The following is a 16,238-nucleotide window of genomic DNA, read 5'->3' as shown; positions in this document are numbered from 1 at the left end:
TAGGTTTTATGTAAAGTACATTACATTTACAATGAATAATCCTTAACTATAACACAGTTTTCAAAAGAGACTCTCTTGCTCGAAGCTTTTGATCCAAAGTCTCAAAGTGCCCCCTAGTGGGTCTTTTCAGCCTCTGCTCTCAACAAGGTCTGGAGAATATTTGACCCTAAAATAAGCTCTCAGTAGTTCACTGTGCTAATTGAGAGGGCATTTTCAGCAAGGGATAACAGCATAACACTCAGTGTCTAACACAGTTGGAGTGCAATAGCTGTTTTCTGTACCATAACAAACCGCTAAGTGTCTGTGAGGGTAAACCGACGCACATACAGTATAACGCAAAAGCCATACTCACACACAAATCAACTCACAACAAATACATTGTGGTTTGTGTTTTAGGCTTAAATCTGAGTGTCCTGGTTCAATCATATTTTCCTCACTCACTTTACCACCCTGCTGCAGTCAAAACAGGACTTTAAATACATCTACAGTGCTGGAAAACCTCATGCCTGCTTTCTCCTTTGCCATTTGTATTGCTGTTATTCAAGCCACATGGAGAAGAAAATAGCTGGACAGCCTGTGTACAACAGCCTCCAAAGCCATTATGGATTGATAATACACTTCTGTCTCTCCATAACTCCTTCCCACAACACAACCTGGCACCTTGTCCCACTGGCTGGCCCTGAAGGAAAACAATTACCAGAGAGGCGGAACAACAATACCCAGAAAACATCTGCTTGTGCCGGCTGGGGCCACTGACATGCCTGACTGTGTGTCCCTGTTGGCTTCCATAGAGGACACATGCCTGCCTGGATATGCTGAGGGGCCTGAGTGTACAGGGCCCAGTCTCCTACTCCTCGCAGTGCCTTACGCTCCGCCTGTTGATCCACCTGCCTCTCTCACTGCCTGTCTGCCTTCTCTGGCAGTCGCAGCTCTCTCAGAACAGACGAGAGCCCGCCTGTCGGAGCAGTTGTTCGTTTGGGTGAATTCCCTTCTGCCTTGGATGAGACGGTGCACCAGTATGGCTCCTATGCTGAGGCAGACAGGGGGTGGGGGGGCGGTGGATGAAGATGAGGGGGCCAACACCCATATGATGTCTCCCTCATGTTATAGCTCAGCTCAGCAGATGGATGGCCCCATCTTTAGGGTAAACACTGCACACAGAGCTTAACAATGATCAAATAGCATAAATAAAGGAAGAGAATAGATCATGTATGCTGCTGTATGCCATCTATCTAATGGAGTCTTAGCATCTTCTCAATCCAACACACATACCCAACACTCTAACATACTAACACAAAGCAGGTATAAGGCCCAAGAGCCACTCATTAATTAAAATATATCAACTGAAAAGGAATGATTTAATTAGTTGTATCATATTTTGTAAAAGCCAAACATGAATACTTAAAACATGCTTTGCTGCACTCGCTGTTTGTTGGGTTTATATTGCCACCTTGTGGCCAACATTATGGCTCACTGAATATTTGCCCTGCTGTAATTAATTTCTCAAATTTTATTTTCTCTGAATACTTCACAAGCTTCTAAAAATTCATCAGATGAAATAAATTCAGCTGCTATTGACCTATGCCCAAGTAAGGCAGACAGAGCAGGACCTCTGGTTAACAATGGGGCTGAAGTGAGAAAAAAGATGAAATAAATTATTTAAACCAAGACAAAATTTCCCTTAATTTAAAGTAGGCAATCCGATGGGTGTGACTCAAGATAAATATTGCACTATTTAATGGTAGGCTACAGATTTTAGATTCATGATATCAGTCTCCTGACTTAAAAAAAAACAACAAAAAACATGCACACATGAATTAAAGGTGTAATTCAACTGTGAGACAAATTGATTATTCAATAACTATTTGAATATTTTTATTTGAAGAGTCCAGTTACACTATGCACATTACATAACATATCTATTCTCATTTTCTCTCTGTTCAAACTGTTATTGGCCCAGCTTCACCTCTCCTACCACCAGGAGGTTGGCCCCTCCTACTGTAGTGGAGCCTCTGCTGCTTTCACAACCTGTAGGAAATATCATTGAAAGGACCACTAGCAAACTGTTGCTGGATTCTGAAAGTTGTATTAACTTTTGCATTAGTTAGTCTGAGCTGGTGTTTCTGTCTTACATTAGTCACAAATTAAATGTTTGTTTTCATTTTAATAAAACTTTTCAAATGTGCAAAAGCAAACAGAATAAATGTGTAAACCTAGTCTTTCCAACAAGTTGTAGCCTACTTCTAGTAGTTTTATGTTGCATCTAAATCATTTTTTGAGCAAAATATTATTCCAGTCCAGCCACCGTGGTGACTGCCAAGAGGTTGTAGGCCAGTGGTTTCTTCTGGAATTCCCCTCTTCAGAAACGATATAGGCTAGTCTACATAGTTTTTACTTCAATATAGTTTAGGCTATCTATTTATTTTTTAAATCAATCACTAACAATGATAGAGGAAGCAACTAATAGCCTAAATAAAAAAGGATCCATGACTAGCCTATCCTACAGACTGATTTGGCTCTGTTTCCCAGGGGGACTTAACAAACACGGTTGCAGAATATTTTCACCGAAGCACTCGACCACATTTTATGGTAGGCCATTTGCTGTGTTTTTCTTTTCGACATCAAAGCAGATTCACTTGCTTTAAAACACTTGCCCCAGCCATTTAAAAAAAGGACACGAGCTTTCGAGGAGCACCTGAAGGCACCATTTTTTTTTTTTTGACACGGGCTCGCTGTGGCCGGGAGGGGGGCTGTGAGGAGGAGGAGGAGGGATTGTTTGGTGACAGCTCGCGGGGACACGCCCGCCGTGACAGCAGCAGCAGCAGCAGCAGCAGCAGCGGGTCTGTGCAGCTTTGACACCGCGCGCTGCGTCCTCAGCTGCAACAGAAGCGTCTCACGCGCTCTCCGCCAGTCTTTGACGGAATAACTTCTCAGACAACTAAATGAACCGCGTGCCTGTTGTTTTGCCCCAGACTGCTGTGGCTTTCCGCGTCAGAGCAGCAACAGAGATGTAAAGCAAGTTGCACTACCGCATCTTCCTCTTGATATGCTTCTGACATAACGAGGAGCCAAGAAGTGACAGAGGTATTTCGGCATTGTTTTGCGACTTGTTTATGTTAGTGCGCCGCCATACGCAGCTACAACACACACACACATACACAGACACGCACACACACGTACACACACACACACACACACACACACACACACACGGAGCTAGAAGCCCTGTCAGCGGCAGCATAACCTCGTTACAATGATGAGAAGTCGCTCGAAGCCGGTACAACGACAGATGATACATGTTGCTGGAGTTGTTTGGTGAAAATGTCCATTGGTAACTGCAGCTTCAGTTGCCTTCAGGCGTCAAGTGAAGGTAAAGCAGGCGGATGCATGGTTGCAACTCAGGAAGGAGCCAACTTTAAGGCTTCTTTTGCCAACTGTCGTCCTAAAAATTAGTTAACCTCGGACCCTACCTGCTAGGTAACTAAACATACGAGCCTTACTGTATGTAGCTATTACAACAGTAATGACATATAATTTCATTCATTGTTCGTCACTATTAGCTACAGAGAGTAAGCTAGCTAATTTTGTAGCCATTACTTTCAAAGGGATATAGGCTAATGTTTGCCGGCCGGGCTGCGTCACACATGGCGTCACTTGATTAATAAGGACCAACAGGTGTGCTCACCTGTGATGGACTGGCGCCATGTTCTGTAGACTGTCTCGCCGCTCCCAGTGTGCTGCAGTGTTCAAATGTTTTGTAAAAGGTCCTTCAGGATATGTATTTATGAGGCAGCTCATCTCAGCCGAGAGAACAGCCAACTGACCTCATAACTTATTGATGGCCCCAGAATACAGAATGAAGCCACTAGGTGCTAAACATAAGCCGGCAGGTTTTGATCTGGCCTTCAGACAAGGTGACATTTTTTCCCCCTTTATTTTGCACCTCTTTGCTTTATTGTTTGGGGACTTGAGAACACTATGCAGCAGCTGCTGATATAATGCAGTGAATCCTTTTTTTGTAAACAACACACTCTCTCCTTGATGGTCAGATTCATTTTTGAGCAGTTAGTCTTCCTCGGTCAGAAAGGTTTCTACTGTAACTGAGAGAGTTGACCCAATGGCAAAGTGATAACCACAGATTAGTCAAACTGACCTTTCTTTGGGCGGGTGTTTTGATTTGTCATAATAGAGAACAACAGATGAGACAGCTTTTTTTTTTTTAAATATATTTTTATTTTTACAGTGGCTCAGTTACCACACATCTCACGTCAATAGAAACCTGCTATCACTAACATTACAACAGTAGTAACAACTTTAGCTAATTTCACATATCCAAAATACCCTTATAACTAATATCCTTGATTAAAATATAACAATATTGCTGTCACACAATTCATTGTTGCAATAACATGTTGTGGTGCAGGACTCTAACACAGATTTTTTATCAATCTGGTTGATTTTATTATTAAGATTTGGGTTTAGTTGGAAAGATGTTGCTCCAACTAGTATGTCTTCCTTAATGTTGTCAGACAGCACTGCTGTACATTTATGTTAGATTACACATAAATCCATTATTTTTTTATTACACAAATCTGATTTTCAGCTTTGGGCAGTGCTATGCAATTTGCAATGAAATGTGCAATTTAACCCATATGACAGATATTTTACCACAAGCCAACATTTTCTTATTGTGTGCTCCTGCACTCATCAGCACCTAGGTAGAAACTAGCTGTCTAGTGAGTACTCACAGGTCTGTGTGTATTTTGGAGTGATGGCTGCGAGAAAAAATATGTGACTGTGTGTGTGTGTGTGTGTAGTTTCCTTGTTTAATTCATCTATTTCTTCCCTGCATTATTCTCCTCTATTTCATGCTACCTTGTCTAGGCACTGCAGAGGAAGATGGAGGTCCAGAGTGGTGTTCAGCAGGCGGAGCCTGGCCCTCTGGGCTCTCCTCGGTCAGGGGCCAATCAGCAGAATGAACTGGACGACAGACAGACGGATGCCAGTGACAGAGATTCTTCTGACAACCAGAGTAAGGATGCACAGACTGCAAGCCAGAAAGATGACAAAAAAGTAAGTTGCAGACTCCTACTGCTGCACATCTGCAGCTGCTGTGCTGTGTGCATGTCTGGGTGTGAGTGCGTGTGTGTGCATCAGGGTGTGTCTGTATCTGTGTGTGATGAGTGATGCGATCCTGCCCATCTGTTGAGCTATTCTGGGGGATGTGCTCTGTACTTTCACATAGCGAGACTCTTACTCACTCATCATTGTGATATCTCTTGGAGTGCTGAAAAGCCAAATTGCAATGCGGTTTGCATGTTTTGTGGTGTTAATTGATGTCATGCACTTTACACGTACAAGTCACAGACACTGATACCTGCAGACGCAGGTTATCTAAGGTTGGAGAAACCTGTTTGCTTGTCAGCTTGTTGCAACAAAAAATGAAACTGCATGTACTTTGGTCTTTGGCTTTAGTGGTTTCAAAGGAAGTAGGTAATGTGTTTTTTATGTTGCCATGATAACCATGAGCACATACAGTACTATAAACCACAGGTAGGATATGCAAATTTAGAATAGCTTATTATGACATACAGACCTAAGTGGCTTTAGCAGCCTCCATGTGTGAATGCTGATTCTCAACATATCAACCCTCTGCCATCTTGGAGCCCTCTGCACGCCCAAGAGTGACAGTAAAATCCTCACTGGCTCTCTTCCATCTCAAGGATGTCAGTCATACTTCTCTGGCAGGAGCCAGAACCTCTTTCCGTCAATCAGCCTGAGAGGCTCTGTAGGCCTTGGAGCAGAGAAGAGATAGCAGCAGAATAAACACAACAGATATACGAAAACATTCACCAGAGGACAGGACTGACTGCTACTGGCAGCTCTGAATGGGATGCTTGTCAGTGCCTGCTGTATCAATTTTGAATCCCTTGAACAGACTTTGAGTGAACAGTAATTGACATAACCCTTTAGGGTCTTCATCTTGGTAAGGTAAAATTGCTTCAGGAGCATTTATTAGCTACTGAAAATGTACCATACTATAATTGTTTTAGGTGTGGTGTCAGCTTATCTAGGCAGGAGGCCTATGTGGTTTATATATCTCATATCTCACATCCACTCCACTCATTTTTCAAGAGAGGTGCATGTTGAAAGTGATATCAAAAAGATTTGCATCAGTCATGAGAAGCTGCATTTATGTGTGATCATATGGAAATAAGAGACTTCCATAATTAGAATATATACAGGATCAAAGTGATTTGCTGCTTGGGGCCTGTGGGATCCATTTCCCCACATAGCTGTGCAATTGTGAAAAACCCGGGAAAAAACAGTGACACTGTCTGACAAGAATTGTTGTAATAACAAAATACGCAACATTTTAAGCTTTTTTCTCAGATAGTTTCACAGAAATCAATTAAGGAAATACAATATGTATTTTCCAAGGTTGGACAAAATATCTTAGGGGTAATTGGCTCATACATACACACACTCAAGTAAGACTTCTTTGTTGTTCTCATGCAGTTTGCTCCCACTTTTGGCTTTCAGACTCCAGATGTTATGCTTTTTAAAGCCCACATGGACTGATGCATGTATGTCTACGGAGAAGTACATAAAATATTGAATCAATATTATCAATACGATTTTGAGCTCTAAAGTAGTGTTCATGAATAGCAAAGTTTGCAGTTGTAAATCAACCTTTGTGGTAAGATGCAAAGCAGAAAACTGTGTAAAACTCATTGCTTAATGTTTCCACAAGCACAAGTGTGAATTGTGAATCCGATTCGACAGCGACGCCCATGAAGCTTGAAGTGTTTGGCTGACAAGAAAAGCTGTGATGATGTTGTTGGCACCACAGAGGAGTGCACAGTGTTTATGTTGAACACAGACATTTGTCTGTTTTTGATTGTTGGTGCTGCATTGTAAAGCAATGAGGCCTAAAGGCATTAGCTTCTTCGATTTCAGAGCACAGAGAAGTGACTCACTGTGGCAACATCAAAAACAACAAATTTGTTTTTTTAATTTAACAGTGTGGACTCCTATGCGGTAGATCCCCCCCCCCCCGCCCTCCCCGCCTCTAATGGGTGAAAAGGTCAATAGCCCTGTCATTAAATATGTGCGTATCTGTTTTTATTTTTCATTTCGTAGCTGTTTGCAACACCGTCTGCATTTCACTGAAGGTGGCCCTGGGAGTGAGTGTTGGCCTCCGACACTGCCTGACTAACCAGTTGGCAGGCCGGCTCCTGCTGCTGTAGTGTCATTGATTAGCCCGGACAGTTTATCCATCAAGGTGTCATCAGTGGAAGTGGACCAGTGCTCTTGTTGTTGTCAAAGGGTAGTTGCCTGTGGCTCGCCCTGTTGTTTATTAGCGATACATCATTGAAAATGAGGTGGAGCAATCTGACCCGTGGGCTCAAGCTCAGAGCTGCAGTGACATACGAGGTCGTCCACAGTGCAGTCAGCTGTTGCATAAAGGTTAAGGAAGTCAGCTGGTGGAAGTAAATTTTCTTGTTTTAATCCTCAGACTGTCTCCTGAATCTGAATACCCAGGAGCAGAAAAGTCAAGGTTTAAAATTAATTTTACTCTCAGCAATGTACTGATGAAGTACCCTTCAGTGAGCACTTAATCCCCAAGTGCTCCGCTTGTGATGTTATCTGGTAACGGTGGTTTTGCTCTGGGGTTTTATGTCTTGTGAAGCAGGCCAGTGGTGAAAAAGAGGTCACTGATTTTTTTCTCCATATTTTCATAGTGTCAGAATTAGTTAATGGAGTTTTATATAGAAGGATTCCTGTCCACACCTCAGTCAGAAACTGTGCGTGCATTATTGGTCACAACTGAGTGTCCTCCTGGATTTGATATGATAACACATGACTCACCGACTATACTTGTATGATTGTTTATGCATCATTCAGGAGATGTGTAGCTGTAACATTTAGAATGAAAATAAAGTGACATAGGTCAACAGTCCAGTATGGTCTACAAACATCTTTTATATTTGGTTTTTGCTAATATAGCTATTGTGTCTTCTTCTCCTTCTTCTTTATGTTGTTATTTTCATTATCATCGTCTTTTGTTATCCACCGTGCTCTTACACTACACTTTGTATTCCATTTGGCAAATGGAGGCTATCACGCTAGGCTAGAAAATGATAGCTAGTTTGCACTGATACCACTCGATGTAAATAGCTCCCAGTCATATCGTGCTGATACATTAAAGCAAGGAAGGAGTTGAGACGGCCTCTCTTTCATGTCCCCAGTTGTGGCGATAGCAAATGACCTAAAACGCACAGCACAACAGAACTGTACACCATACAGTATGTAACCCGGTGTTTTGAATTATGACATTATATATAATTCATAATAATGTTTTTCAATTTGTCTGAAAACATGTTGAGATTGGGGCAACTTTGGAAAAAAAAAGGCTCAGGTTCCTCAGCGGGCGTGCGTTTCAGAAAAAAATCCTACAGTAGGCAGCTCAGGTGACGTTTCCCTTTCAAGGGGTTGAGCTGAAGGCCTTAAAGCTGTCCCCTGCGCTTAACCTTAACATGGCCCCTGACACTTGGCTGGACCCTGACCCTGCCCTGTTTTGATCAGTGACGCTTACCGAAGTGCAATAGATGACCTCCAAACCACCCCCGAGGGATTATTTCCCTTGCAATCCCGTATTGGTTTGTGCTCATTATTCTTCTTAAATCCCAAAGCATTAGCCAACCACCAATAATGACGAGTTACAGTGGTGATTTGAAATACTGCACTAATTGGTGTCATAACAGCCCACTGACCTTTAACTCATTACCCGCACTGGAAGCAGAAGTAAGTTGGTAAGCACAAAGCCAACAGTCGCACATAGGGATTACTTGCTGATCAAGCAAATTTTACTATAGTTCCCTATTTTATTGGAGGGTGTTTGTGAATTATCTGTGTGCACTATTTCTACAGAGATTTTATTTAATCTTTTATATGTATACACAGCAGACACATCCATTCCTTGCTGTGGTACTTTGTGTTTCCTTTCCATTAGAAATGAGTCATTAGGGAATGAGCTTTTAGGTGTGGAGTGGAATAGTCATGCAAGTGATTATTGCTGTTATTTTGATTGCACAAATTAGAAACATTCAGGAACAGGGAAAGCAAATTATATTAAATTGCTTTGACTGAAGATTTTGTGTGTATTTCCAAACGAGTGATCAGAGAATTAAAATCTGTGCAGATGTTACTTAGTCAGGATGAGAATGAATTTCAGGTTTATTAACCAACAGAATCGACTGGTGGAAGCTGCAGTTACTTGAAAGTAAAACTTCCTTGACTTTGTGATGACTTGTTGTCCAGATGCTCCTTGAGCATTTGGGTAACAGCTCCATACTCATCATGGCTTAAAAGTTAACAGGAGAAGCAGATGGCCTCTCACCTTGCTAGGCTATTTGGCTTCAGTTGTGTGACAGGTTGGGATGCAGTTCACTCTAATTACTGCTTTTCTTTTTGTAAAAACTCTGAAATTGATCAGCAGCTTACTGATCAGCAGTTCAACCACCAAAGAATTTTCTCACGCAAATCTATATATGAATCGATCTGGTGTTTGCTGTGAGTTGAACACATGAATAAAGATATCTGCTATAAATGTCAGGTAACAGGAGATAATATACATAATCATCTATGTGGGAGAGTTTTGTCATCACCATCATCATTGCTGGAGTGAGCATAGTTCAGTGAGTTGAGGTAAATATGGACAGACATCCTGAACACCACCTCCACAGCCCCCCCTCTTCCTCCACTCTACAGATTGCCTCGGTGGTAGCTAGCGGGGCCCAGATAATTACCTTGTGTTATTTCTCCTCCCACACTTTGCTTTTGAAGTCCTGGCTGCCTAGCTGCCTCAGCTCTAATAGCATCCCGGCATGCCATCGATCCCATAGCCCTCCTCCGGATATGAATGGCTAGTGGAGGTGGGCTGATGGGTTTTGGAGGGAGCAGCCCAGGAGTCTGCCCCAAGCCTCTGCAGCTTTCCTAACGTGCAGGTTAATCAATATGCCAGTATGCCTGATCGTGGAAACAGCACAATGCGCAAAATGACTGTAATATGCACATTAAACAGCAAATTACAATGGGCTCTTTGCAAGCGGACAAATTGAAAACTGGCACATTGTCCAATTCTCTACATTCACAGATACAAATGGCTGCCTGTCTTTTACTGCAAGAAATTGAACCTGTTATAACCAAATGATTTTGTGTGTGTGTGTGTGTGTGTGTGTGTGTGTGTACGTGTGTGTGTGTGAAGCACCCAGCATAGCAGTTCCAAAGCTCCACAATGGTAGGGACCTTTAAAAACTCCTTACTGCTGCATTTTATTGAGAAAATTAATGGCTTGACTGCTCAGCTGTGTCAGGAAAGTAAAATAAATTGTAGATGTAATAGTTTTAGATATGCTGTGATGTCTTAATCCTTTGACAGCACAAATATTCAGTGCCATGCACAAGACTATTTCAAGGAAAATACCTTTCGAGACGGTTGCTTTGCAGAGAGCCGCGATGTGTCTTGACTGCGATGGCAGAGGAGCACAAGCACAAGCACATGCAGTGCAACTGATGTGTGTAGTTTATGTGATAATCTCATTACTGTAATGCTATCATGAGCATTGGAAGCTCATTTTTTAAGCTACTGTAATAAAATAACATGTATAAACCGATCCATCTTGATTGAATAGTTTTGATAAGATATTCAATAATATTTTATGCATTTTTTTGAATGAATGAGACCAATTTAGATGGAGTTGTATACTGTCGTTTACTGTAAAACTAAATAGCACTAAATATTGATGAGAGGCATGCTGCTCTTAATTTGCTGTGACAGGAAGGTTTAGAAAATATCTGGACAGCATTTGTTCACTCTCAGCATGATAAAAAAATAAGGGAACCCCATATGAAGTTTTCCAAAAACTGACATTTATCAGGGCTGACAGGTTGACTTAGCAAACAGGTGTAACTAATAACATCAGTAATGGCTGTGTTTCATTTTGGTTTTACTGTTCCAGGGCACTGGTGTTGTGCCTGCTGGCTCACTGTAATCCCACACTGGCACAGATAAATGCAACACGTTCTTCATTAATGCATCTCATGTAACATCAGAGCTTGTCCTACTGTACAGTGAATGTTTTTTCTTGCATCACTGTATACAGTAAACTATGCAATCCCCATTAAATAAATTAAATTCATTCACTGAACAGAGCTGATTGCACACTAGGAAAAGCACAGATGGCTACATATTAAAACTAACAATGGTTGACTCCAACCTCTCTCATTCAGCAGCTTTTTGTCTTCAGTGGTTAAAATAACCTGGTGTCGTATACAGTATAGAAAAATACTGAACAAACTATGCACAACCAGGAGATGTTTAAAACTAAACAAAAGTTGAACTCATGTCAACAGACAGCTTGATGCTAATTTTGCAGAACTGTAATGAAGCCCTGCAGGAACACTACTAAAATATCCAGCCACGAGTTGAGGTGTTAGAGCATTTGCATCAGCACCCAATGCTGAAACATCTGACACGGCTGTTACTGGCCAGCTCTGGCACATGTTCTAAATTAGGCAAAAACAGAGACGTCACTTCAAAGCAAAAATATGACGTCATCTTGTTTGATATATTCTATCTGTTAGAATGTGCGCCTCTCCTCTCTTGTCCTGAGATGTACTGCATTCTTATCTGGTGAAGTGAGGTAAATATGTCGTTTCTGGAGTGTCCAGAGCACGAGGTAATAGGGTTAGCTCCTGGTTTGGTGACCAAGGTCAAGCCTTAGTCCATGATCTCATGTATTTGGGACGGATGATCATTAGTGAGAAGGTGAAAGAGCATTACAGATTTTGAATCCTTTGGTCTATTTGTGATCACTGCTCGGATGCCTACTGTGCACTTTTTATTCAGAGAGCTCATTCCAGAAAACAATACATAATTCTCGCTCATCAACAGTAAAGATGGTAGGAAATGCTAATCAGTGCAACTTGTACGCTATTTAATGTGTTTTATGATCAGCTCTGGCTATTTGTAGAGACTTTGTGTTCTTGCTATCTATTTTAGTCCATTGGTTCTTTCATCTGTCACAAAAGTACAGAGGATGATCAAGCACGTCAGATATTTATCATGCAGTCATGTTGCAAGACGCAACCTCTTTTAGTGGCTTATTTAGCTCTCATCAGAGCATTTTACTCCTCTGTTCAAAGCACGCTCTCAGTATAAACATAGACGACACATGGGCACTCACGTGTGCACACAGCCACACACATACTCACACACACACTCACACACAATGACACACTACCAGCAGATCACAGAGACCTTATTAGCTGCTGTCACAACACATTTATCCCTCATCTGTTTCTGGGAGCTGTCGCGAGCAAAAGGTTGCTCTCCGCTGCAAAGTGGCAAAGTGGGCTCCTCACTGTGTTTTTCATTCTCTCTAATGGAGAGCGATGGCATGGGCACCAGCCATCTCTATCTGTGGCCCTGTCCAAACAGGGGTGATTTCTGCCCGAAAATAGCCCTGCTGTCAGCTCGCCTTAGTTGCCGGGCCCGCTGAGAGTCAGTTAAGGGGATCAGTGCTCGCTGGAGTGTGTGGCTCAGTGGTAAGACACGGTGCTGGTGACACATTGCTTTGATGGGATCACCGACCGCTCCTAATCCCCCCTCGACACAGATGACCTAAGGGGCTCATTGCACTCAGCAGAGTCACCAGTCATGATTCCAGCTCTGCCTGACTTCAACATCCTATCCCGTTGACCTCCAGCCTTTAGGCTCTCAAACGGCACATAAACAGCATTCAGCTTTGTTGTTGGCAGGTGTTCAGGGTGACTGTCATGAAAAGAAAGGGACCATTGAGATCTATGGTGGAGGTTGCTTTATATGTGTTGTGCAATAATTGCTCTTTGCTTGTGCTCAAGGTATTCTAAGGATACTACCAAATTTTCTTGCAGAGAACTTTTAAAGTCATAAACAACACAAATAAAGATTCCTGCTGCTGTTATGCATTTAGTCACTGCATATAGACATGCAACTTGATTTGTAGGCCAGCAATTTGGCAAACATGGCATAGCATCGCAACATAAGAAAGAAGACTGTCTGTCGGACCATCTGGTAAAATCTTTGCTGTGATTTAAAACAAAAATCAGATCCTTGCATTTTCACTTTTCAATTAATTGTTCACCCTGTGGATGTTTGCTGTGTGTGTGGCACTCTGAAGCCGAGGCTTGTCTGTTGTTAGGCGGTTTGTGTGTGACTTGGTGTCAAGGTTGGGAACTGTTCACTCTCTCAGTTTGTGATGACTTGGCAGCAAAGCAAAGGTCAAGGCAGACTTGAAGTGCAGAATTGCCAAATGTGCTAGATTAGAAATCCTGGTTTTCAGAGAGTGGAATTCCCAAGAGCTGTGCATCTGGCTGGAAAATATGTTCAATGTTCTCATTTCTGGCCATAGACTCCACATCATGTGGCTCTCAAAGTTCTTAAATGTACAACATGTTTCATAGCCGATTGTTTGTGGTAGATTTACAGAAATATAAAATGCATCTTGACAAGTACTGTACGGCCTCAAAGGGAATGCTAGTGGATTACACATTCTGCTAACTCTAACAGCATGTGGCTTGTTGGTTGTGGGTGTTTTTAGATCTCGTTAGATAGTGGGTTCATATAAAGGGGCCCACAGCAATTTGTTTTACAAGTATACCCCATATTTCATACTTCCAAACACTTTTCTTTGTCAGTTTTCTATTTCAAAGAGTAAATTGTCTCCTTATGCTTCCAAACACGACCAAAGTGATCATTGAAATGCACGCACCAATAAAGCCTCAGATAGAAAACACAGATCTACTGAGCAGGTTCATAGTGTTAAAAGTTATGTTTTACACCACTTAATGAAAGTAACTGTCTTGTCAACCACATTAATGGTATTGTTTATATTGGACACTAATGCTCTTTATTAATTCTTGTGCAAATTGAGAATTTTATGCAGGATGAAAATGTGTATGTTAATTGTATAGTATGTTTGTTTTGTTTTTTTCCAATGGTCAGTAGAGGGAACTTGATGAATGACTGGCTTTTTTGCAACCAGTTGCACATTATTGGAGAAAGCGAGAGCTTATTTTTATATTAGTCATGCTATCAAACATTTTGCACCTCAGATTTGCCGGCAAAGATTTACTGTTTCCTCCACTTGGTGCCTGGTGTCTGGATTCTAGCTCACATGGAGCCACAGTAAGTGGAAATTTTGGTAGGTCATTTTCAGAATTGGAGACAGCTGCTGATGCCATTGTATTTTATTTTCCTAGCACATGGGAATGGTTTGTATACTTGTCTATAGCTGGAATATTGTATCACTGTGTCACTCCTACTTCCATGTCAGGCACTCATTTATTATAAAATGAATCTAATCTTATCTAAATTAGTCTATATGAGTATAATTCCACACAGAGTATCACACTGCACTGCAAGTAAATCCAACCATAGACAAGACAGTATTAGTTTTGTTTGATAATAACTTAACCATAGTGTTGTCACTGTAAGCATGAAAAGCTTTGACACAGAATGACTGTATTTTGCAGGACATCTTCTGGATGAGAGCATTCACATGGGAATGACCTCAGCTCAGCTCTGTCTGCTTTGACAGATGCTACACTGTGTAGTCATGACACATGCGCTCAAATATTTCCATTTGGACAATCTGTTTCCACTCTGAGATGTCGTTTGATTAATTATAATCAAGCCCTTAGCATCAATATTTTCCAGTATTTAGATGAGACTTGGCTTGCGGTCTTCATAACATCTTGAGGAAGCAAAAGAGCAATATGAGATTTTTTTTTCCTTTTTTTGCTGCTCAAGTGTTTTATTGAAAATTTTACACTGCTTCATATAATCCCAAACAAATGAAAAACCAAAATAGAAACCGCAAGATATAAAAATGGTAATTTATTAAATCTGTTCTATAATATCTAGTGTGTGGTGGAAAATTGCATGTCTACTCTCTTTTACACAACATTTACAACATTTAACAGGGTGTAATGATAGGAAACACATGGCTTTGAGTTTGCTGAGAAGAGTTAGTGGTGAGAGAATTGGATTCACTTTATCTGACAAGGTCCAGAGTCCAAACTAGTTTGCATAAATAAAAAAAATCACATAAAAATTATAGCAGCGACATTGATACCTCTTAAGTCTGAGTGGGATTTATTTATTGATATGTTCAAAACACTCATCTTGGATCAAGAGGGCCTTTGAAAATATTCAAAGTAACAATGGTTTAGAAAAGATCTCCCTTTGACTTTGAAACTGTGGATATGGCGTAGAAATACATGTCGAAGAAAAGCTGCACTTTACATCCAGCAAATCAATGTAACATCCATAAATGTAGAACATTGAATTAACATACTTTTTAAAAATACAGATTATGTTAGGCTTTTTATTTTTACACACCACAAAATATGAGATAATGAATAGAGGAACATTCTTGGGGAGTTGCATGTTCACTCAATATATTCAATTAGCTTAAAACGCAGTTTACTCCCACAGAAATACTCATATTCATATGAAATTAACAACAGAGAACTCCTAATTTTGTGCAGCTGACAAGGATAAATAAATGAACATACCCTTACTAGCTACTGTTCAAAACAACACATGCCACAGTTTAAATTAAACTGCAGCTACATGCTTTGACTGGCTTAAGCTCTGTTTAGACCTGGCATTGACATCCGTCCTGGGTGGTCTGACCACAAGTTGACAGCTCTAAGTTCAGGTGCCAACAAACCCAAGGTGTATTGAGGTTGTATTTGAGATCTGATAATTCACCACATTCCACAGTGTAAAGACATGTCCTGACCTGGACGGCTGTAAAGGACTGCAGACAGAGACATGAGGGTGTTTATGTATGGGCCAGCTTATGTCAACCAACCGTCCTTCATGATCCTCCTCTCCACTAGAATTGAACACAGGTCAGATAATATCTATGTTTGGTGAACTGATGTTGCTACCTGGAATGGGAATTAATTAAATGATACTGACATTTAAATGTCATTAGGCTAACCCACTGACACAGAGAGAGAGAGAGAGACGCACAGAGAGATGATTAGAAAGGCGAAACTAAAACGTAACTTTTATCTGCTAATCTATTTTGATGTAATTCAGTGAAATTGTCAGGTTCATCAGTTAGATGTTTGAAAAGCCACAGACTGGAGTCTCTGCTGACAGTGAGGAACAGGTTGGAC

General features: G+C 41.2%; 1 protein-coding gene across 5 annotated transcripts in view; it reads left to right on the top strand.

The window, feature by feature from the left end:
- Window positions 1-2,630: 2,630 nt before the first annotated feature.
- The window catches only part of LOC146978555 (RNA-binding motif, single-stranded-interacting protein 3), a 260,610-nt gene continuing 247,002 nt past the window's right edge, over window positions 2,631-16,238 (top strand). For 3 of the 5 annotated variants that reach the window (XM_085791302.1, XM_085791295.1, XM_085791296.1), the window contains exons 1-2: window positions 2,631-3,084; window positions 4,885-5,073. In XM_085791302.1, the coding sequence (XP_085647428.1) occupies window positions 4,900-5,073 (174 nt within the window). In that variant the 5' untranslated portion in view covers window positions 2,631-3,084; window positions 4,885-4,899. The remainder of the gene's footprint in view (window positions 3,085-4,884; window positions 5,074-16,238) is intronic. The other 2 variants (XM_085791297.1, XM_085791298.1) reach the window with 2 other exon arrangements.

This window comes from Trachurus japonicus, chromosome 11 (assembly GCF_045865225.1).
Source record: "Trachurus japonicus isolate A0001 chromosome 11, Traja_1.0".
Classification (NCBI taxonomy): domain Eukaryota; kingdom Metazoa; phylum Chordata; class Actinopteri; order Carangiformes; family Carangidae; genus Trachurus; species Trachurus japonicus.
This window is presented reverse-complemented; position numbering and strand designations above follow the sequence as displayed.